Source organism: Microcaecilia unicolor, chromosome 1, assembly GCF_901765095.1.
Source record: "Microcaecilia unicolor chromosome 1, aMicUni1.1, whole genome shotgun sequence".
Lineage (NCBI taxonomy): Eukaryota > Metazoa > Chordata > Amphibia > Gymnophiona > Siphonopidae > Microcaecilia > Microcaecilia unicolor.
Genome location: NC_044031.1, coordinates 276,926,336 through 276,950,294, shown reverse-complemented (window position 1 = coordinate 276,950,294; position 23,959 = coordinate 276,926,336). Strand labels below are relative to the sequence as shown.

Here is a 23,959-nt window from a genome sequence, read left to right as displayed (position 1 = left end):
TGACCAAGCCTCATTCTAAAAACAGATCATGGGATGGAGAGACTGCCAATCACGAAGAAAATAATCCACAGAGCAAGCCCCCTTTTCTGAAAATAACCTAGATCTTAGACTAGAAGTATAAATTTTTTATAATGTGCTCATATATTTTCATGGGACTACCACACACCCTCAGGTCTTCTGAAATGTCCACTTCATATTTCACAGTACAACCAAGAACAATGGAAACTGAACCCCTACGCATAAAGCAGAACAATCCAAGAGTAGAGGTGAACCAAAAGACACTTCTATCCAGATGAATACTATGTGAATCTTTATTGAGCACCACTCATTCATGAGATCCAACACGGGTCCGTGTTTCAACGGGAAACACCCGTCTGCCTCAGGGATCGCTCACTCAAAAGGAGGGTACCTTATATAAGTCAATGCAAATCAACTCTGTAGAACACTGGACTGTTCAGCTCTGCAGAGTATAGCAAAGAAGCTGTCAAAACCACCAAATTCAAAAATTTGGCGGTGTCTTTGCTCAGGGGTTGCTCACTCAAAGGAGGATATCTCTCTATATAAAACGCACCTCCAACGTTCGAATGAAGCCTCTGTTAGCCAAAAGTGAAGGGGGTGAGATCGCATTGTGTCTGCCCCGCCCACGCGTCAAACGTGATGACGTCGAGGGCGGAGCAATGACACTCAACCAATCGCAACGCTCGGCAGCGAAGCGTCAGGGAAGGAGGCGGCGTTCTCAACGTCTAGCCTTCCCTTCGCTGTGTTCCGCCTTCTTCTGACGTCAAGGATGACGTCAAAAGAAGGCGGAACACAGCGAAGGGAAACCTAGACGTCGGGAGCACCGCCTCCTTCCCTGACGCTTCGCTGCCGGAACCGCCACGGAGGTAAATTTAAAAACAAGAAAAAAAACAAAAAACCATGTTGGGGGGAGCGAAGAGGGTGGCCACAAAACAAAAACAATGGGACCGGGAGGGCAAGGGGAGAAACGACAGCATGGATGCGAGGGGGGGGGGAAGAAGAGGGCGGCCCAGGCTGGGACATGGGAGAGAGAGGAGCATGGATGCAAGGGGGGATCATGGAAGGGAGACAGGGGACTTGCTGGAAAAGGATGAATGGAGGCGGCAGGGGACAGAGGAGCATGGATGGGCATGGATTGGGAGGGCAGGGCTCAGGGAGAGAGGGCAATTGCTGGAAAGGGATGAATGGAAGGGGCAGGGGACAGAGGAGCATGGATGGGCATGGATTGGGAGGGCAGGACTCAGGGAGAGAGGGAAATTGCTGGATAGGGATGAATAGAGGGGACAGATGGGCATGGATGGATATGGATTGCAGGGCAGGCCTCAGGGAGACAGGGCAATTGCTGGATAGGGAAAAATGGAGGGGCCAGGTGACAGATGAGCATGGATGGGCATGGATTGGAAGGGCAGGACTCAGGGAGACAGGAATTGCTGAATAGGGATGAATGGAGGGGACAGATGGGCATGGATGGATATGGATTGCAGGGCAGGCCTCAGCCAGAGAGGGGAAATGCTGGATAGGGAAAAATGGAGGGGCCAGGTGACAGATGAGCATGGATGGACATGGATTGGAAGGGCAGGACTCAGGGAGACAGGAATTGCTGAATAGGGATGAATGGAGGGCACAGATGGGCATGGATGCATATGGATTGCAGGGCAGGCCTCAGGCAGAGAGGGGAATTGCTGGATACGGATGAATGGAGGGGCCAGGTGAAAGAGGAGCATGGATTGGAAGGGCAGGACTCAGGGAGAGGGGAATTGCTGGATAGGGATGAATGGAGGGGACAGATGGCCATGGATGGATATGGATTGCAGGGCAGGCCTCAGGCAGAGAGGGGAAATGCTGGATAGGGAAAAATGGAGGGGCCAGGTGACAAAGGAGCATGGATGGCCATGGATTGGAAGGCCAGGACTCAGGGAGAGGGGAATTGCTGGATAGGGATGAATGGAGGGGACAGATGGCCATGGATGCATATGGATTGCAGGGCAGGCCTCAGGGAGACAGCGGAATTGCTGGATAGGGATGAATGGAGGGGCCAGGTGACAGAGGAGCATGGATTGGACTCACACTTTCACTTTGACTCTCAAACACTCACTCTCACATACACTCTCCCAAACATACACACTCCGAGGAAAACCTTGCTAGCGCCCGTTTCATTTGTGTCAGAAACGGGCCTTTTTTACTAGTCTTATATAAGTTGGTGCAAAATCAACTCTGTAGAACACTGGATTGTTCAACTCTGCAGTGTATAGCAAAGGCACAGTCAAAACTTCCAAGTCCTCCATTTCCACTGGTCCTTGGCAAAGCAACCCATGACATCAGGGCATGCTAGGGAGGTAAAATTCTAGATGACCGAGGGCTAAAAGGGACAATTAGGGAACACAAAGCCATAGTGGAGAGATTAAATTAATTCTTTGCTTTGGTCTTCACCAAGGAAGATCTGGGAGAGATACCGGTGCCAGAAATGGTATTCAAAGCTGGTGAGTCATAGAAATTGAATGAAATCTCTGTAAACCTGGAAGATGTAATGATGCAATTTGACAAAATGAAGAGTAGCAAATCGCCTGGACCGGATGGTACTCATCCCAGAGTACTGATAGAATTGAAAAATGAACTTGAAAAACTATTGTTAGTAATATGTAATTTATATTTAAAATCAAGCATGGTACTAGAAGATTGGAGGGTGGCCAATGTAATGCCGACTTTTTAAAAAAAGGTTCCAGAGGTGATCCATGAAATTATAGACCGGTGTGCCCAACGTTGGTGCTGGGCAAAATGGTAGAGACTATTATAAAGAACAAAACTACACAGCAAATTCAAAAGCATGGATTAATGAGACAAAGCCAACATGGATTTAGTGAAGGGAAATCTTGCCTTACCAATCTACTACATTTCTTTGAAGGGGTGAACAAACGTGAATAAAGGTGATCCAGTTGATACTGTGTATCTGGATTTCCAAGGTAAAATTAGTCCTTACCTGATAATTTTCTTTCCATTAGTCCCAACATATCAATCCAGAGATGAGTAGGTTATGTCCCTCTACAAGCAGGTGGAGATAGAGAACCTCAGAGGTTTACTATATGTAGACCTGTGCATACACCTTAACCTCAGTATTATTGATACCAAAGCAATGGAAAAAGAAGAAGAAGAAATCCAACATGGGAGTCCTCTCCTGCCTCTAAAAAGCCCAAGTAGGCTCCTCCTCCACCACTCCTGCGAGAGAGAAAAATCCAAAGTGGTAAAATGCAGACTGATGCTTTGTACCATTTTCCCTTTTACTTTTTTTTTTTTTTTTTAAGGAAAGGCATTATTTGAGAAAGGCAAATAGCAGCCAAGATCAACAAAGGGCGGGACTCTGGATTGATCTGTTGGGACTAATTGAAAGAAAATTATCAGGAAAGGACTAATTTTACCTTCCATAGAGTCCCACAGATCAATCCAGAGATGAGTGGGATGTACCAAAGCAGTCCTGAAGTAGGGTGGGACCAGAGATACCGAACAAACCCTACCAGGCTGCACCACTGCCAGTTCCCAAAAAACGGAAGCAGAAGAAGGGGTGCAATCCCGAGAGTACTTGCCATTCTGAGACAGCACCATAAATGCCCACCAGGACCAGTAGAAGCAAGCCAATTGGAGCCAAGAAAAGAGAGCCAGGCCCAACCACAGGAAGGAAGAATACGCCCCAACCAGACAAGGCGCGAAGCCACTCGATGACTTAATGAGGAAGGCAGATGCCCGAAGAAGCCGTGTCAGACCTCCCAAGACGTACCATCCAAGCCCCAACTGCAGGATCAAAATTGCCATCTGGCGTCGGAAAATCCACACCAGCCCACAATGGAGACAGCCGAAACGTGTAGCTATAGAGCCAGCCCCTAAAAGACTCGAGAGACAGCGACGGAGCAAGGCCCAACAGTCAGCTTTGCAGACGGTCGCAATCGCCAGCGACCAAGCAAGACCCAAAGGCTAATACCTGAAAGCTAATTAAAAATGTATTAGTCCAATAACATGGTATCTTATTTTCCATTTTTTGTTTTATTTCTGTTTGTTAATTTGTAAAGTGGTGATTGGTATTTGTCAGTTTTTTTCACATTTACATGTGCTATCTTTATATTGCACAGTACTAGGGACATGCATCACTCTTTCTGTGGTGTTGCATTGTATGCAGAATCTGACTTATTGGGGGTTCAGTTTAACTTTTGTCTACATATTTCTGTTTTTAGTTTGTGGTTACTTATTCTATACTTGGTTAGGATGTATCTGTGTTCTATGTGAAAAAGACATGGTTTGGTGCTGGCAGGATAATTTTTACTAATGTCTTGTGTAGTTTTACAATTGGTGTACTGATGTTCTAGTGCTCACTGCAACGTTTAAGATGCTGCCTTTTCCTAGGTGTTCTTCTGTATTTTGGTTGTTTTCCTAGGTACACCCTTGTTGTGTGAGTCATGGATTATTATTAAAAATATTTTTTTCATATAGAGGAGGGGGGTGTTTTTCGCCTGTCGCCGGCAGCGCTCTGACTGCTGCCATTCACACAGGCAGCTCCGCTCCCCCCGCCGCGTCCATCTGGCCCTACGTAAACAAGAAGTGCATCAGAGAGGGCCGGATAGATGCGGCAAAGGGGAGCGAAGTGCCTGTGTGAATCGCAGCGCTGCCGAGGATCGAAAAAAGCAAACCTTTCTACAAGTAAAAGTTGGTTTGATTTAATTTTGCTGGTGGTGGGGGTTTGTGTTTTATTTGTTTTATACTTTCTGCATCCAGGATGGCAACTCTGACCCAGTATGGTAACCTTTATGTTTTTGCTTTTGGAATTTATGTACAACACTCTAAATCATGAAAACAGCTGCAAAGGAAAAGTGACTTGTTACTGGAGAATAATGAGGCAGCATTGTATTTTAGTATGGTGACTTATGTGTTGTGTGTGGGTGGGTGTTTTTTTTTCTCTCCTGGGGCTTTAGCTACTTTTAGGAGAACCTGAAAACTGTGCCTATTTGAATTAGTTATTCACTCATGGATTTGTAAGTTATTGGGAGTGGGGTAGGTGTGCGGTAGGAGTAGGGGTGTGGGCAGGGCATATCAGGTGCCCATCCATCCAACCTGTTGGCCCACCCAAAAACTGCCTTCTGGCTACGCCACTGGGTGGAACGGGTTTGACCGCATGAGCCTTTAGAAGGGTGGAGAGTTCCTCTGCAAGTACCTGTCTGTGCTGAGAGCTGAATGAATGAGCTCTTGGTGGGCAATTTGGGAGGTTTGAGATGCCAATTGAGGGCGTATCCGAGACAGACTATTTGAAGAACCCACCGGTCGGAGGTTATAAGAAGTCACCATTGGTGAAAAGATTTGAGCCTTCCCCCGACCGGCAAGTCGTCCGGAACGGACACTTTATGTTCTGCTGGAGCCAGTCAAAATCTCGTCCCTTGTTTTCGATTGGAGAGCAGCAGAGGCCTTAGCACACAAGCTGTTGACGTGAATGAGCGCGCTGGGACTTAGCCTGAGTAGGATGATGAGCTGAAGGAGTATACCTATGCCTAGAATAGGAATAGGGACCACTCCTTGGCTTGCCAAAAACCCTCCTAGATGAGGAGGTGGATGCAGAAGACGCCCGGCAAGAGAGAGAAGAGATGGTGGTATCAGTGAAGTTTTTGATTCGGTCAGCGATCTCTTCAATCTTCTCTCCAAAAAAGTTATCCTATTGGCAAAGGGCATCCACCAACCTCTGCTGAACAGAATGTTCCAAGTCAGAAACAGGTAGCCATGAGAATCTGTACATTGCTATACCTTGAGCAGAGATCCTGGATGCCACATCAAAAGTGTCATAAGTTCCCCAGCCAAGAACTTTCAACACGCCTTCTGTTGCTTGACCAACTGGCGAAAAGGCTTGGCCTGCTCCGGAGGGAGCGCATCTACCAAGTCCCCCAGCTGTCGCACCGAGTTTCACAAGTAGATGTTCGTGAAGAGCTGATAGGCTTGTATACAGATGAGAATTGAAGCCTGGTACATCTTCCTCTCAAAAGAATCCAGGGTTCTAGCTTTTCTGCCTGGGGGTGCCCCGGCATAGTCCCTAGTACTCCTGGCTCTTTTGAGAGTGGACTCCACTACCATGGAATTGTGAGGTAACTGAGGCCTAACAAAAGCCAGGTTCACTATGGAACAAATACTGGGTGTCAATCTTCTTGGCACGACAGGGACCGACAGAGGGGACTCCCACTTCCAGACGAGGACTTCCTTGAGTACCTTGTGGAGGGGGGGGCAGTCACAGCCTACTTAGGAGGCAATGTATAGTTCAGGACCTCGAGCATCTTGGCCCTGGGCTCATCCTCCACTTCCAAAGGAAAAGGAATGGCATCAGCCATTTCCTTAAGAAAAGATGAAAATGAAAGGCTCTCCGGCAGAGACCGTCTTCTTTCAGGTGGCGGGGAGGGTTCAGAGGGGATCCCATAAGACTCATCTGAGAAGTATCGCACCTCAGGCGCATCAGCACCTCCTGTATGGAGGGAGAGCAATCCTCACAGCGCTCCCGGCACCATGTGTCGAGGGAGACCAATGATGATGCTCCTTGGCCTTCGCCCAAAGCATGTCATCAAGACTCCTCAGTGCCGATGAGGATGACGTTGAATCCTCACATTGTCTAGGGGTCGGGTCAGATGATGAACGGTCCCTGGGGGCCTGCACAGCAGTAGGCCTCGAAATAGGTGGAGACCCACTCGACGCCTCATTGCTCCCAGTGTCTAAGGGTCTTGAAGCAGCCATGCTTACCGACGCTCCCGATGCTGGTGCAATGCTTGACATCTATGCCAATGCCTCCGACCTTGATGCCGATGTTGAGGGACCAGACTTGGATCCAAAAATTCTGTCTGCCCCGGGTACAGTGCTTGAAGCCACTGGGAATTTTCGTGGACATGGACGGGAAAACCTCATCAGCTAAATTAAATGACTCAATGGTGCCTAAAAAAGGGGCAAGGCATGTAAAAAAGAAAGGGAAGAACCCAACCGAAGTAAGGGCCTAAAAATGGCCTGATGATGACGGAAAATTAAGGAAACAAACACATGCAAAATAAAACTAAAGAAATTAAAGGACGGGTTGGAAAAAAGGCCTAAATAAAGGATCACAATAAAAAAAATGAGAAAATTAGCCGAAAGGCACTTAAAAACTCTCAAGAACCGGGCGTGTGAGGAGGACAAAAAAATTCTCACATGGAAAAAAGAGAACTGAGACTGCGACAGGTGGGAAAGCATTCATGCATGCGCTCCACAAAGCTCTATTTTTAGCTTTGGCAAAATGCTGGACTGGGTGATACAGATCGGTATCACCCAAATGTGAGAAGATTGAAGCCTGCTTGCTCTCGGACAAACCTAGCTCTCAAATGCTCAAAGGAAAGGGTATTCAAATTATATGCACACTATGAAATCAAAAGCAAGGGGAAGGAATGTGCCTAGCGCATGTTCACAAGACCTGCTCTTACTGCAAAAGTCTTGTGAATGCACCAGGCAAGTCCAAAAAGTACAAGCACATATCAGCATCATTCTTCTGCGTCTTGAAACATAGGCATTTCTAAAATTGTTTTCACTTGAGACGTTCATATTTAAGCACAGAAGAACAGCATCGATATGTGCTTGCACTTTCTGTTTTGCTCAGACTCACACATATTTGTTTCTCAGGCTTCCTTTCACTTCTATAAGAAGAAAAAAACAGCAGTTTAAAGTGAAAAATTCTGAAGAAATCCTCTCTACAACCATCAATGCCATCCTCGAGCTGGCGGTAACTTTTCAGCATTAAGGACAGCATTCATTTCTGCGCTGTTCTCTGAGCATTGGGAGGGAATACAAATGACCTCATTAACATTTAAATACAATCTGCGGCCATCTTTGGCGTGCATGTTGTTTCCTATGCTAGAGCCCTCTGAACATTCTGTGTACATTAACGTGCATGCTAGTCTGGCACTAATTGTCTCTAATGTGCCAGAGCCGGTGGTTGGGAGGCGGGGATAGTGCTGGGCAGACTTATACGGTCTGTGCCCTGAAGAGCACAGGTACAAATCAAAGTAGGGTATACACAAAAAGCAGCAAATATGAGTTATCTTGTTGGGCAGACTGGATGGACCGTGCAGGTCTTTTTCTGCTGTCATCTACTATGTTACTATGTTAATGGTGTTCCGGTTTTGAGAATCTGCCCCTAAAACCTGACCCAGGGATTGCAGCCCATGCCCTTCCTAACTCCTTCATATACTGCCAGTTTGCCTTGCTGGAGTGCTCCCAGCCACACCCCTTTTCCTGAAGCTGCCAGGGTAATTAGTACAGTGGCTTGCACACATGGGAGAACCCAGGATTCTGCACTACATTTCCCAGGAGACTTGGTTTCCTTCTCAGGCTGCCTGTCTTTCACATTGTGTTTCCAGCTACCCCTCCTCCAAGACTCCTTTTGTCTGGCTATGGGGGGGTTTTGCTAGAGCTGGATTTAACAGCTCTCGGGTAAGGATCTATTTCAGTCTCTCTTTGACCTTAGGGTTTTACCTGTGGAAACCAATGGGTTAATTTTCAAATCTCCCTTCCCCCTGGGGTCCTGACCCAGCTTGTGGGTTATAGACTATAATTTTTAAAAATTCTTTAGTCCTAGCCCTGCAAGTCACCTGTCCTGCCTGGGATAGGGCTGAGTCTGCAAGGGTTAATCATATCACACTACCTACTGCAGCCAACCAGGCTCCAACAAGGATGTAATCCATGACACCCTGTACAGCACAAACTAAAAGAAAGGCAAGAGTGTAAAAAGCAGGAACTGGACAATATAAGCCGATACATATGTCTCTTACTTTTCCATAAGAATTCTTCAAACCAGTAGCGTAGCTAGAGTTTAATTTTTAGATGGGCCTGGTGGTGGACTGGGTGGGCACAGGCCTCACATTTCCTCTCCACCCGCTACTACCTCCCCCCCCCCCCCCGCCACATTTCCTCTCCACCCGCTACCCCCCCCCCCCCCCCCCGCAACAGCCCCCTGCACATGGTCAGTTCTGGTCATTTTTACTGACCTAAAGCGCCGTTCTCCCTCCAGCACCGGCGATTCCCATAGCCAGCCTTCTGCCAGCGCACGTCGTCGGAGCCTCTTCTCAGGCGTGTCCCGCCTACTCTGCAACTTCCTGTTTTCCGCAAAGGTGGGACGCAGGAAGTTGCAGAGCAGGCGGGACGTGCCTGAGAAGAGGCCCCGACGACACGCGCTGGCAGAAGGCTGGCTATGGGAATCGCTGGTGCTGGAGGGAGAATGGCACTTCAGGGCAGTAAAAGTGAGCAGACCATGCAGACGGGGAGAGCGGGCAGAAGAGGCTGGGCGGGCCTGGAGCAAAAGTGGCTGGGCCTGGGCCCGTCCAGGCCCACCCGTGGCTACACCCCTGCTTCAAACATTGCTCAGTCCCCGGGGATGTCTGTAATGCCTCAGCTTGCCTTTCATTCTGCTAAAATTACTTGTGTGTATATAAATGCCAAAAGAATAAATTCAACAATTTTAAGTTACAGACTGTGATTAGCTAAGGGTAAGTATGGCTAGCCAGTTCAGGGGCCCTTTTACCAAGCTGCAGGAAAAAGAGCCCTGCGCTGGCGGCAGGGGTTGTTTTTACCGCACGCCAGGGCCCTTTTTACCACAGCAGATAAAAAATCCCCCAGCACACATGGCCATGTGGTAAGAGAATTCTTACCTTATCGCCACCCACTGAGGTGGCGACAATGGCTCCCATGCTAACCCGGCAGTGTGCAGCAATGTCAGATTACTGCCGGGTTAACTCCACACAAGCCATTTCTGGCGGTTTGCTTTTTTTCCCCAGAAACGTGCTTGGGACTACCAGTGGTGGTCACATTGGGCCACTAGTCCCAACAGAGCGAGTGGTAAGCCCGCGTTGGGTTTACCGCCACTCTGTAAAAGGGCCCCTCAAACTTTTAAACCCTCTCTCAGTCTGTACTGAAGGCATTTATCTTTTTGTTTGTTTTAGGTCTGGCAGTTTCATCCTACTCCTCTGCACTTCCAGCTCAGCTGGAACTGGGATCCTGGTGCTATCAGTGTTTATTCATTTTATATTTTCTCTCCCCCCACCCTCCCAACATATTTAGTCTGGTCACTATCTCAATGGTCCTTGACCAATGGATATACACCAAGAATCCTTCCGAATCCTGCAATCAAGGATTTTAAATCCAGCCACTAGCTGCCAGTGTTGCACATTGATTATGGCTCATCCTCCCAGTTTGCCTGGGAAGCCGAATGTAATGTAATGTATTTATTTACTATATCGTTCTTCAACAAGCATTAAGCAGTTCTCTGTGCTGGGAATTGAGCCCAGATCCTTCCACATGGCAGCACAGAGCACTTCCACAGAGACACTGGGCAGGCACAAGTGTTTCATCTGAAGACTGAAGGTTGAATGTGTTATTGCACTGACCTGTTGGCAGATGTCTGTAGTAGTAGATGACAGGATGCAGAAAGTTGGACTGCCAAGCGTACTGAGCCTCCCCGACTGCGCGGTTCTTGTAGAAGACATCTTTGTCGGGTCCAGAGAAGTTCTTCCCATATTCTAGGGTGATGACGAACAACCCATTCTGAACCTGCCTCCCCGAATACCTCTCCAGCTCTGGCAGGATCCCAATTGGATACTCTTCCAAATATTCAAACATTTGGAAATCCCTGCAATATGCATCCAGTAACACAGAACAATTTTTAAAGAATATCTGGTGACTCTTGTACTCTGGGAAGACCTATAAAATTAACTCTGTGGAATTTAATTTCTCTTAAAAATGCCTTCTTCACCATGTTATTATTTTCCTAGTTCTTAGGGAATATTCCTTGACCTTAACTTTTAAATTGACTTATTTTCTTAACTCTCCCTATCCAGCAGTTCCTGATCTTCCCATTTCATATTTCTAGAACATTCTGTGCAATATTAGTGACTCAGGCAACTGAGGTCTGTCAGCACAGCTCACGTATTGTGCAACATGCATCATCTGTCTGGCTCTAATGAAAAAAAAAAACTTAATGGCAATTTAAGCAACAAAATGTATAAAATGTGAATTTTGGCTTTCAGCGATATTAGTCCACTGTAGCATAGACTGGGCAAAACTGACAAGGAAGGTAAAAATGATTTACCAGCACCCAACTCAACTGCGTTCAGAGCTGTAGGATCAGGGCCGTGCCGATGCGGTAAGCGCCGCAGGGGGGCGCCCACCTCTGGAGGGCGCCACCGCGGTGCTTACCCTCGCCCCGCGCCGCCAAGGACTTTAAATTACCTCGGTCGCAGGCTGCAGCAGCGTCGGTGAAAGCGCTGCCGACGTCTCCCTTCCCTTGCACTCATTGGTTCCCTCAGTGTCCCGCCTTCTTCTGACGTCAGAAGAAGGCGGACACTGAGGGAACCAAGAGCGCGGTGGGGGCGGTCCGCCCCGGGTGTCAGCGGGTGGGGGGTGCTCCGCTCCCGCTGCTCCCACCCTACCTTCTTAAAAAAAAAGAAATCAGTAAAGCGGTGTGGCAGGCAGCGCAGCTTCGCGTCTGCCCTGCTTGTAAAACAAGTAGATCTCCTCGTCGGGCCTTCGCTCACTGGGTCCCGCCCTCGAGGAAATAGGAAGTTACCTCAGAGGAGGGCGGGACCCAGTGAGCGAAGGCCCGACGAGGAGATCTACTTGTTTTACAAGCAGGGCAGACGCGAAGCTGCGCTGCCTGCCACGCCGCTTTACTGATTTATTTTTTAAAAGAAGGTAGGGTGGGAGCAGCGGGAGCGGAGCACCCCCCACCCGCTGTCAACTCGACGGAGCTGGTAGTCGGGTCGGATCAGGGGTGCCCAGATGGCAGAAGGGGATGGGGAGGGGAGCCCAGATGGCAGAAGGGGATGGGGTGGGGTACCCAGATGACAGAAGGGGATGGGGATGGGGAGGGGAGCCCAGATGGGAGAAGGGGATGGGGAGGGGAGTCCAGATGGGGTCTGGGGCTGAAAGGGGAGGCCCTAATGCAAGGCATGTGGATGAAGGGAGCTGGAACTGGAAGCTGAAAAGGAGGGTAGGTGGGATAAGGGGGCTAGTACTGGGACTGGGGGCTGAAAAGGGACAAGAGCTGAAACTGTGGGGACTGGGGGCTGAAAAGAAGACAGGAAGAAGTGGCTGGGGCTGAAGCTCGGGACTAGTGAGAGAAAAGGGCTGGGTTTGAAACTGGGGGCTGAAAAGGGGACAGAGAGAAGTGGCTGGGGGCCGAAGCTCAAGACTGGTGGGAGAAAAGGGCTAGGGCTGAAACTGGGGACTGGTGGGATAGTGGGGCTGGAACTGGGGGCTGAAAAAAAGGGGCAGAGAGAGGGGACAGATCCTAGATGGAAGGGGGAGTGAGAGGGCAAATGGTGGATTGAGCGGACAGAGAGAAAGGGCAGACAGTGGATGGAAGCGATAGAAAGGGCAGACAGTGAATGGAAGGGGGAGAGAGAGAGGGCAGACAGGGGCAGATGGTGGATGGAAGGGGCAGAGACAGAGGGCAGATGTAGATGGAAGGAGCAGGGAGAGAGGGCAGACATTGGATGAAGGGGACAGCAGAGAGGGCAGACACTGGATGGCAGAGAGAGAACAAAGACAGATGCTGGATGGAAGGAAGGAAGACAGTGAAAAGAAGATGAGGAAAGCAGAAACCAGAGACAACAAACTGTAAATAAAATATTTACTTTTATTTTTTTGCTTTAGGATATAGTAGTATTGTAGCTGTGTTAATAAATGTTTATAATAGGTAATCTTTTTATTGGACTAATTTTAATACATTTTGACTAACTTTCGGAGAACAAAACCCCCTTCCTCAGGTCAGGATAGGATACTGTAACAGCACTATACTGTATTGACCTGAGGAAGGATGTTTTGGCCTCTGAAAGCTAAATGTATTAGTCCAATAAAATGGTATTATTTTATTTTCTATATTTGTTTTATTTCTATTTGTTAATTTGTAAAGTGGTGATTGGTTCTTGTTAGTTTTTTTCAAATTTACATCTGCAGTCTTTATATTTTGCACAGTACTAGGGGACATTTTCTGTTTCTGTGGTGTTGCATTGTATGCAGAGTCTGGCATCTTGGGGGTTCAGTTTAATTTTTGTCTAAATGGCGTTTGGAATATGTCCACTTTGAGAATTTACATCTGCTATCTTATTTTGCAATGTATAGCAATTTGTTTCTAAGAATATTGCTGACAATTCCTGTCAGTGTGGCAAGTGGTGAGCGATCATTTTCACCGGGGGGGGGGGGGGGGGGCGTGATCATTTTCACGGGGGGGTAGGGGCGCCAACTGATAGTCTGCAGGGGGGCGCCAGAGACCCTAGGCACGGCCCTGTGTAGGATTTAACTTGGCATGGTAAAGTAAACCCTTCTAACATATTAAGCATGCTTTGTAGTCATTTTGTGTGCTAAAAACTGGCTCCACTCGCTTTCATGAATTCAGAAATAGCTCTGCTCTCCAAATGCATGCTCCACTAGAACCAAGACTATCACTACTTAAACAAATAGCAGGCAATTTCTCAAACCCACACTACTAAAACATTTAATTTTTATATGACAGTGCACTCAGTAAATTCCACTATTTATAGGCAACCAGATTTACTGATGCCCTGTGGTATAGCACTTCTTTCATCGAGCTACTTTTTTTCTTTTTTGTGCGTGCTATTCGTGTCTTACAGTGATACAATTGCTGTGGTCATTCACCAATATCTGAACTAACATAATCCATCAATCGTAAACTTGAACTTATCTTTGTCAAGTGTCAGCATTCTCACTGAGTCCTTGCTCCGCTAACTTGAAGAGTAGGAACAACTGTTGATTTCCGACTGCCTTCCCCTGGAAGCGCCCGACACCGCGGGTCTCACATTTCTTTCCTCAGGGACTCGGGTTAAAGCTGTCTTCTCTTTATGGAACAATCTGTAAGACCATCTCCCAATGTATGCAGAAGGGCTTGCTCTCCCTGGACTGGCTTTGGCAGAAGTGTAGGAACCCAATTATGAGACTGCTCACCCAGGGTAGTAACAGGCTGCCTCTAAGTCTCCCTTTTGCTTTTGGGTTTGCATGCTCACACACTGACTCAAAAGGACCCTATTCCTATCATTTATCAGCCAAAACTACCATGGGATGGCTCTTGATCCATATGTATGGATGGAGAGACAGCAGACAGACATTTTGCATAACACACATCTGAAAAGGATAAAGAATTTATGTGCCTAATAATTTTTTTTCTGTACTTTCAACTGCATGTTACTTTTAGTTGCCTCCCCTGGGCTGATAAGCATATTCTGCTTAAAAACACATTAAACAATTGTTCTTTACAACTTCACCTTTTCCTCTCAATTACCTGAAGATATAGAAAAGAACATAATCCCGCGTTTTACATTTAAATGAAGAAAAACCACTCCCCGACCAATCCTGGTCCCCCTCATCCTATTCGTATAGGCCTTACCGTGATACCTCCAATCTTATTTCTATTCCTCTCCACCCCCCCTTCTTCTCTACTCTTCTCTTGTGCTCTATGGAACGCCCGCTCTGTCTACAACAAACTCTCCTACATCCATGGCCTCTTTATCTCTCATAATCTTCATCTGCTTGCCCTAACTGAAACCTGGCTTCACCCTGAAGACTCTGCTTCAATTGCGGCCCTATGTCATGGAGGTTATCTCTTCTCCCATACCCCTCGCTCGGTTGGCCGTGGAGGCGGTGTTGGACTACTACTCTCACCCTCCTGTAAATTTCAACCCATTCTTCCACCTCAATCTCACTGCTTTTCTTCCTTTGAAGTCCACTCGATCCGTCTATTCGCTCCTGTGCCTCTCCGGGTCGCAGTCATTTATCGACCCCCTGCTAAATCCCCCTCTTCCTTTCTCACTGACTTTGATGCCTGGCTCTCCTTCTTTCTTGAACCTTCATCTCCTTCCCTCACTCTTATGCTTCTAAATTCCTTGCCTTAACATCCTCCTTCAATCTTCAACTGTGCTCCACTGCCCCTACTCACCAGAATGGCCACTGTCTTGATCTTGTACTCTTCTCCAACTGCTCACCCTCCAATTTCCTTGCCTCAAGTCTCCCCCTATCTGACCATCATCTTATAACTTTCACACTTCAACACCCTCCTCCCCAGTCCCGTCCTATTCTAACCAACACATTTAGGAATCTACAGGCTATTAACCCTTCTACCCTGTCCTCCAGTATCTAAAATCTCTTCTCTACTGCTATGTCAGCCAAGTCCATCAATGAGGCTGTCTCTTCCTATAATACTATTCTGTCATCTGCTCTGGACACTCTCGCTCCTCCCGTGTCTCGTCCCGTTAAACGTACCAAACCCCAACCTTGGCTGACCCCTACTATCCGCTACCTACGCTCTTGTGCCCACTCTGCTGAACGCCTTTGGCTTAAATCTCATGCCCTTGCTGACTTCATTCACTTCAAATTCTTGCTGACCTCCTTCCAATCTGCTCTCCAACTTGCCAAACAGGACTATTACATCCATTTTACTAACTCTATTGGTTCAAACCCTAGATATCTCTTTGCCACGCTAAACTCTCTCCTCGGAGTGCCTTCTCCTCCTACTCCCCCTTCACTTTCTCCCCAGACTCTGGCTGATTACTTTCATGATAAGGTTCACAAGATTAAACTTGAATTCACAACCAGCTCTCCTCCACCCCTTCTTCCTTTAGTCCACTCTCTGAACCCTCTTACCCCTGTCTCCTTTTCTTCCTTTTCCAAAATCACAGAAGAAGAAACTTTACTTCTTCTGTCATCCTCAAAACTAACCACCTGCTCCACTGACCCTATTCCCACTCATCTACTCAACACTATCTCTCCTGCTGTCACCCCTTTCATCTGTCATATCCTCAATCTGTCACTTTCCACTGCGACTGTCCCTGATGCCTTCAAACATGCCGAGGTCACCCCATTCCTCAAAAAACCTTCTCTGGATCCTACCTCTCCTTCCAACTATCGCCCCATCTCCCTCCTCCCTTTCTTATCCAAGATACTAGAATGTACTGTCCACCGTCGCTGCCTCGACTTTCTTTCTTCTCAACCTATTCTTGATCCACTCCAATCTGGCTTTCGTCCCCTTCATTCAACTGAAACAGCACTTGCTAAAGTCTCCAATGATCTATTCCTGGCTAAATCCAAAGGGCTCTATTCTATCCTCCTCCTTCTCGATCTTTCTGCTGCTTTTGACACTGTTGATCACAGCCTACTCCTTGACACGCTGTCCTCACTTGGATTTCAGAATTCTGCTCTCTCATGGTTTTCTTCCCATCTCTCACAGCGTTCTTTTAGTGTATACTCTGGTGGATCCTCCTCTTCCTCTATCTCGCTGTCAGTGGGTGTACCTCAAGGATCCGTCCTAGGACCTCTCCTTTTCTCCATCTATACTTCCTCCCTTGGTGCTCTGATCTCTTCCCACAGTTTTCATTATCACCTTTACGCTGATGACTCCCAGATCTACCTCTCCACACCAGAAATCTCGGCAGAAATCCAGTCCAAGGTATCTGCCTGCCTCTCTGACATTGCTACCTGGATGTCTCACCACCACCTGAAGCTCAATATGTCCAAAACTGAGCTCCTTATCTTCCCACCTAAACCAACCTCTCCCCTTCCTCCATTCTCTATTTCTGTCGACAACACGCTCATTCTTCCTGTCTCATCTGCTCGTAACCTTGGGGTCATCTTTGACTCCTCCCTCTCCTTCTCTGCACATATTCAACAGAGTGCTAAAACCTGTCATTTCTTACTTTATAATATCGCCAAAATTCGCCCTTTCCTTTCTGAACACGCTATCAGAACCTTCATCCACACTCTCATCACCTCTCGCTTAGATTACTGCAACTTGCTTCTCACAGGTCTTCCACTCAACCACCTCTCTCCTCTTCAATCTGTTCAAAATTCTGCTGCACGAATAATATTTCACCAAAGTCGTCATGCCCATATCAGCCCTCTCCTGAAGTCACTTCACTGGCTCCCTATCCGTTTCAGTATAAAATTCAAGCTCCTCTTATTGACTTATAAGTGCATTCACTCTGCAGCCCCTCACTACCTCTCCACCCTCATCTCTCCCTACACTCCCTCCCAGGAACTCCGTTCACTAGGCAAATCTCTCCTAACTGCACCCTTCTCCTCCATCGCTAACTCCAGACTCCGTTCCTTTTGTCTCACCACACCTTATGTCTGGAATGGGCTTCCTGAGCCGTTACGACTAGCTCCATCCCTGGCCGCCTTCAAATCCTGGCTAAAGGCCTACCTGTTTGATGCTGCTTTTGACTCCTAACTTGTCACTTGCTCGTAACCTTTATCTTGTCTTCCTCTCTTCAATAGTCCCTTTCCCTATGTGTCCTTCTGTCTGTCTTACCCTTATCCTTATTGGTCCTGTCTGTCTGTCCTGATTTAGATTGTAAGCTCTTTTGAGCATGGACTGTCTTTTCTTCATGTTCATTTGTGAAGTGCTGCGTACGACTGGTAGCGCTATAGAAATGATTTATAGTAGTAGTAGAGGTTACATTGTCATTCACCTGCATTCAATACACTCCTTCTGCGTATGAGTGTGCTGTCTTTGGTAGGTGAGAGAGCAGCACAGCCTGTGGGTACACATATATACGTGTGAAATATACTGGAATTCTGAAGAGGGTTCAGTGTACTCACTCTCTCAGCAGGATAATATCAGCCAGCACGCCAAACATCTGGTAGAGGCCTGAAGCTTCATTCACTCGCTTCACGATGGCATTAGCAAGCTGGGTGATGGGGAGGGTCGTCGATGGCCACAGGATACTATGATATCTCTGCTCTAACAAGTGGTGAACAGCACGAGCTGGGAAAAAGAGAATACATTTTATGTACACACACATGGAAACTCATGTCTTACGTACAGATAGGACAAAGCAAAGTTACTTACCTGAGCAGATGTTCTCCGAGGACAGCAGGCATATATTTTCACATGTGGGTGACATCATCTGATGGACCATTCATGAGGCGGAAGGACTCTACTCAATTTGTCCACCACAGAATTCTGTTTGCTGGATAGCTAGAAAGCCCTTATAGAGATGTTTTGAGAAGTTGCCCAAGTCAATATCTGTATTGTTTGTTAACAAAGAAGATAAGAATCTGTTCCCCCCTTGTCTGTTCAGATAATACATCGCAACCTGGTTGTCTGGGTGAACAAGAACTATCTCATTAAGGAGGCAGTCCTGGAAAGTTTTGAGGGCATTCCAGGCTGCTTGTAATTCTAGGAGATTGAAGTGATGCTGTTTCTCCTGTGGGGACCAAGAACCCTGAGCATGGAGACCATCAAGACGCGCACCCCATCCTACCATGGAAGCGTCCGTGGTGAGAACTCTGTGATGTGGAAGGTGATATTCTGCGGAAGCATCCACCACTGTAGAGAGCGGTGTAATTGTGCAGTAACTCAAATATGGGCTGAGAGCGGCCCCGTGGCTTGAGACCACTGAAAGGAGAGAATCCACTGAGGTACTTGGGAGTGGAGACGAGCCAATGGTGTTACATGGACCTTTGAAGCCATCTGGCTGAGTAGGCAGAGTATCGGACAAGCAGATACTTGGTTGGATCTGAAAATCTGGGTGGAAAGATGTATTATATTGTCTACTCTCTGATGTAGTAGAAAGGCTCGACCTTGAACAGGGTCCAGGACAGCCCAATGAACTGCAAGGTCTGAACCGATTGAAGAAGTGATTTGGGGTAATTTACCAAAAATCCAAGGAGCTCCAGGAGATGTATAGTGGAGAGAATGGAATTCTGTGCCAACTGCTGGGAGACCACTTTGATCAACCAGTTGTCGAGTTAGGGAAGGACATGTATGCCCCACCTGCAGAGTGTTGCAGCTACCATTATTAGGAATTTTGTGAAAATATGAGAAGTTGAGGCTAAACCAAATAGCAAGACCTTGTACTGATAATGAAGGGTCCCACAGCAGAATCACAGAAACTTCCTGTGAGCAAGAAGAATAGATATATGGGTGTATGCTTCCTTTAGGTCTAGACAACAAAGACAATCATTGAGTTGGATCATGGGAAAAAATGATCCCAGGGAAAACAACATTTTTGTTTTAGGAATTTGTTTAAATCCTGTAGGTCAAGAATTGGGCAAACTTCCCCCATCTTTTTTGGTATGAGAAAGTATTTGGAGTAAAACCTTTGACCGCTCTCTAGCAGAGGTACTGGTTCTATTGCATTCTGCCAGAGAAGGGCAGAGAGTTCTTCTCGAAGTACTTTCATTTGTAGGGAGTTGGTGGATGGTCGGGAGGTCTTCGTTTACAATGCAGAGCTTAACAGTGTTGAATGCTCTGAAGCATCCAACAGTCGAAGGTTATGAGGGGCCACCTCTCTTGAAAGAGGATTAGTCTACCTCCCACAGGTAGGTTTCTTGGTACTGACAACTGGACGGTGGCAATGCTCTCAAGGAAGGAGTCAAAAACTGGGTTGTGTTTAGGCTGAGAAGGTGTCTGCAACTTCTGTCCCTGCTACTGTCATGGGCGCGAGCGCTGGGACGTATACTCCTCTAATAAGGAGGAGGAGGAGTAGGCGGCACATAATGACGCTTAGATGCACATAAGTAGAGCATCAAAATCCTCCTGAAAATCTTCTAGAAGAAGCGGCAGAAGGTTGTGGTCTGGAGAGTCTTAACGATATCTGTATGTTTTTTTAATCAGGTCGGCCACTTCCTCGACTTTGTCTCCTCAACAAGGAACATCTGCTAAACATTCTTGGACTGCAGACTTGAGGTCAGAAACCTCTGAGCCAAGAAAGACATTGCAAGGCTACTCCTAAAGCGGAGATTCAAGAACAGACATCAAAGGCATCAAAGACTTGTCTTGCCAGATATTTGCGACAATCTAAAAGTTTCCTGTGAAGTTTAAGAAACTCATCAGCCTTTTCAGGAGGAAGCTGGCAAAGGAGAGAGCACTCTGTATTACAGACTTCAAGTAAATTGTAGAATAAAGTTGATCTAATATGTGGTTGGTTGGCAGGGCCGGCTTAACCATTGGACCAGGTGAGGCTCTGGCCCAGGGCGCCGGTGAATAAGGGCACCAAAATACTCAGGCTCTGACCTCACCTGGTCTGCAGGTTAAGCCTTTTCTTCCCCTTTCCACCAGTCCAGCAATGCTCCCTCCCCTCTCTCCCGCCCCCATGGTCCTGTAAAGTCTACACTGGTTGCGGGCAGCAGCAGAATGACAGGCTGCCTTCAGCCAACCTCTGGGTCCTCCCTCTGCTGTGTCCTTCCTCCTCTGATGCAATTTCCTGTGGGTGGGATGTGGCAGCAGGAAGACCCAGGGATTGACTGAATGCAGCCTGTCATGCTACTGCAGGCAACCGATGTAGACTTTACAGGACCACAGGGGAGGAAGAGAGATGAGGGGGCACTGCCAGATTCACAGGAAGGGGGACAGATGACAGGGAATGAGACTGGACCAAGGAAGATGGGGAAGGAGAGATGCTGAACCGGCCAGGGGGCATTGGAAGAGATGCGAGGGTGGGGAGGGGGAGCCACCAAAGCAAGTTGGCTCAGAGTGCCAATTTCCATTGAGCTAGCCCTGCTGGTTATCATAGAGGCTTAAAATGTTTGCCTGTCCCAAGAGTCTAAGGTTCTAACTTCTCTGCCTGGAGAAGCATGGGAACTCAGACTGCGAGTGCACTTTAAGACAGATTCCACAACTAGGGAATGATGTAGTAATTGTGTATTCTGTATTCTGTACATTGTATCAGTTTTCTTAGGAGCAGCCTTACTGTTACAGGAGTTTCCCAGTTTTTGAATAGAGCATCCTTCATAACTGTATGAAGGGGAACAGAGATTCCCTCTCTAGGAGGAGACTTATAATCTAGAACCTCAAAGAGTTGTGAATGAGGTTCTTCCTCAGTCTCCAATTTGAAAGGTATAGCTTGAGCCATCTCATGGACAAAACCAGGAAAGAATATACTTTCTGGTGGAGACTTACACCTTTCAGGTAGCAGAGAAGTTTCAGATGGAATGGCACAAGATTCCTCAGCTGAGAGGTCCTGTGGATCTTGTTCTGACTCCCAGGAGAGGTCCGAGTTTGACTCTTCAAAGTACTCCTCTTGGGAAGTACATGGAAGAGTGTGTTAAATAGAGTGTTGGCTATACGTAGAAGAACGTTGAGGAAGACATGTCTCCAAATCAGGAGAGTGTTCCTCTGCTGATGTTAACACATGCGTTCGTCAGGTTCGTAGTGTCCCTGATGGTCGACGCTGAGCCGGTGTACAGGTCACCTCCATTGACTGCTTCTCTGATGAATCCTTGGGCTGGGCCGAGGCTGGCGTAAGCACCCTGTTAGCCTGAATAGATTGCGTATGCAGTAGTCTGAAAGCTCCTCCTTGAACATAGCCTGGATTTGTTCTTGTAGAGAAGGTGTCATACCAGCTGGGAAACCAGTGTGGAGACAGTGAGAGGTATAGCCTGTCTAGGCATGGGAGATCTCGAGGACCCTGAAGAGTCTTGCTGAGGAGTAATTAGTTGAAAAGAAGGAGAGCGCTCACTGCGGCATGGATGCGGCAAAGATGTTGATGCATGAGAGGTGTCAGCATCATGCCTAGAGGGAGATCGATGATGATGCTTCTTAGGTTATTTTATGCTGCAGCTCCCTCGAATGCGGCACAGACGATGAGGACGTGGCCTTACACAGCTGCAGTATTGAGTCCAATGCTGGGCATTCCTGATGCAGTGTCGATGCACCCTATGTTGATGCCGAAGTCAATGCACGTTCCGCGTCCAGTGTCGAATCTCCTGCCATGCTCAATGTTGATGCAGAACCAGACTAGACTTTGTGAGCTTTGCATGTCCTCGTTTGCATGCGCAGACAGAAGGCACACTGAATGTCCCAATGTTCCAGACCCAAGCAGTGAACACACCAGTTATGTGGGTCTGTACCTGAGAAAGCCCTATTGCACCGAATATACTTTTTAAAGCCACTTGGCACCCTCTTTGACATGGAGAGAAAAATGGCTGATGCAAGGTCAAAAGGCTCAATGATCCACGGAGCTACAGTAAACCAAAAATGGCGGATGCTCCTCGGTTAAAAAAAAGGCCTCTGAGGCTCTGAAGGCTGAAAACTTAAAAAAAAAAAAAAAAAGTAAATCGTAAAAATTATTTAAAGCAAATTTAACTATGAGAAAAATGAAAAATATGACAGAAAAATAGCCTGAAAAAGAGTGCTGCCTTTTGCATTTCAAGCCAGTGGCCGTTACCGTAGAACAACATAAGTTGAGTCTACATTTCTTTACAACAGCTAAGCTGGCTTTGGCACCCCACTGGAAACAAAAGATATTGCCACATATGTCACATATTATTTTAAAAAAATGGATTTTCTTTCTCAAATGTCTGAATTGACCAGTGGCGTAGCAAGGTGGGCCCCCCCAAATTTCTTCTGGGCCCCTGGTTTTGCTGGCAGGGGTCCCCAACCCCCGCCAGCTGAAGCCTTCATCCAGCGCTGGTCTCTGGTTCTGCCGCATTGCCTGCCCTGCTCGCTCTTCCCCTCACGTCCAGCATGCTCCTTTTAGTGAAACTGTGCATGCTCAATTTGCAGAGGCGCGGCAGCAGTGAGGCAGCAGCAGCAAAGGGGGGGGGGGTGAGACAGCAGGGCAGCCCACCAAAATGTGCCCCCCCCCCACCTTGGGCTCTGGCCCCCTCCCACCGCAAAGTTTGGCTACATCCCTGGAATCGACTGCATTGAGACATGGCTGTTTGTTGTCTTTTTAAGAAATCTGGCAAACTTATGAGCATTGGAGATCTCAATCAGGTCTGTGAACCCAGTGATAGTAGCACCATGACTCCACGGGGAAGGGTTTGAGAGGGGTGGTTGGGGAGGGTCTAGGGGTTTACATGTGTTTGTAGGTCATTGCGCTATTATTTTTTCTGTTGTTTGTGTTACCTTTTTGCAATAAACTGTTAAATAAAAAAATAATTAAAAAAATAGCCTGAAAAAGGGGAGGCACCAAAATAGAAAAGTTTGATATTGACATTGTGAAGATAGATTAGAGAGACAAGATAGATTAGAGATTAGACCTCTCTGCACTGCAGAAAACTCAAGACTGCTGGTCCTGTGCGCGCATTGAGTGGGAAGGCACTTGCGCATGTATGGTGGGGACGCTGCCTCAAATATTTAAACTGACAGTGCACTTTCCAGTGTCCACACCTGGCTCCATGGATGGCATAAGAACAAAAAAAATAGCCATACTGCGTCAGACCAAATGGCCCACCTAGCCCAGTATCCTGTTTCCAGTAGTGGCCAATCCAGGTCACAAGTAGCTGGCAGAAACGCAAAGGTAAAATTATGTATCATACCTGATAATTTTCTTTCCATTAATCATAGCTGATCAATCCATAGACTGGTGGGTTGTGTCCATCTACCAGCAGGTGGAGATAGAGAGCAAAGCTTTTGCCTCCCTATATGTGGTCATGTGCTGCCGGAAACTCCTCAGTATGTCGATATCAAAGCTCCATCCGCAGGACTCAGCACTTAGAGAATTACACCCACAAAGGGACACTCTGCCCAGCTCACCACCGCCGAAACGGGGGAGGGGAATTAACCCAGCTCATCCCCACACAAGTGGGGGAGGGGAATCCATCCAGCTCATCCCCGCAGAGCGGGGGAGGGACACCACCCCGCCGATGCGGGGGGATCTGGCTTATCCTGCAACCGCAACCGCAGGAGGAGCTGACTGACCCTAACACCGCCGAAGCGGGAGGGGTACAAAGCTGCCCTACAGCTGCACGAAGCGGGAGGGAGCGCCGGCAGAATTTATGTCTCAATCCAGCCCCGTAAAACGGAGGGGAGAGGAATGCAGCAGCTCACTGTAACACAAACTCGTCTCAACTCTTGAAGAATCCAATTGAAAAAACTTGAACACGAAGTCCTCCTGAACAGGAACTGAAGACTAAACTTGAATCTGCAATGCAACCAGAATATAAACAGTACAGATAT

The 23,959-nt window shown here is 47.5% G+C and overlaps 2 protein-coding genes across 2 annotated transcripts in view; both read right to left on the bottom strand.

Annotated features, from left to right (window-relative positions):
• The window catches only part of FOXRED2 (FAD dependent oxidoreductase domain containing 2), a 121,187-nt gene that overhangs the window by 30,073 nt on the left and 67,155 nt on the right, over positions 1-23,959 (bottom strand). Inside the window, exons 7-8 of the mRNA XM_030206801.1 lie at positions 17,653-17,818; positions 10,434-10,675 (exon numbers count right to left, since the gene is read on the bottom strand). Of these exons, the coding sequence (XP_030062661.1) occupies positions 10,434-10,675; positions 17,653-17,818 (408 nt within the window). The remainder of the gene's footprint in view (positions 1-10,433; positions 10,676-17,652; positions 17,819-23,959) is intronic.
• The window catches only part of TXN2 (thioredoxin 2), a 253,113-nt gene that overhangs the window by 162,052 nt on the left and 67,102 nt on the right, over positions 1-23,959 (bottom strand). The window lies entirely within an intron of this gene.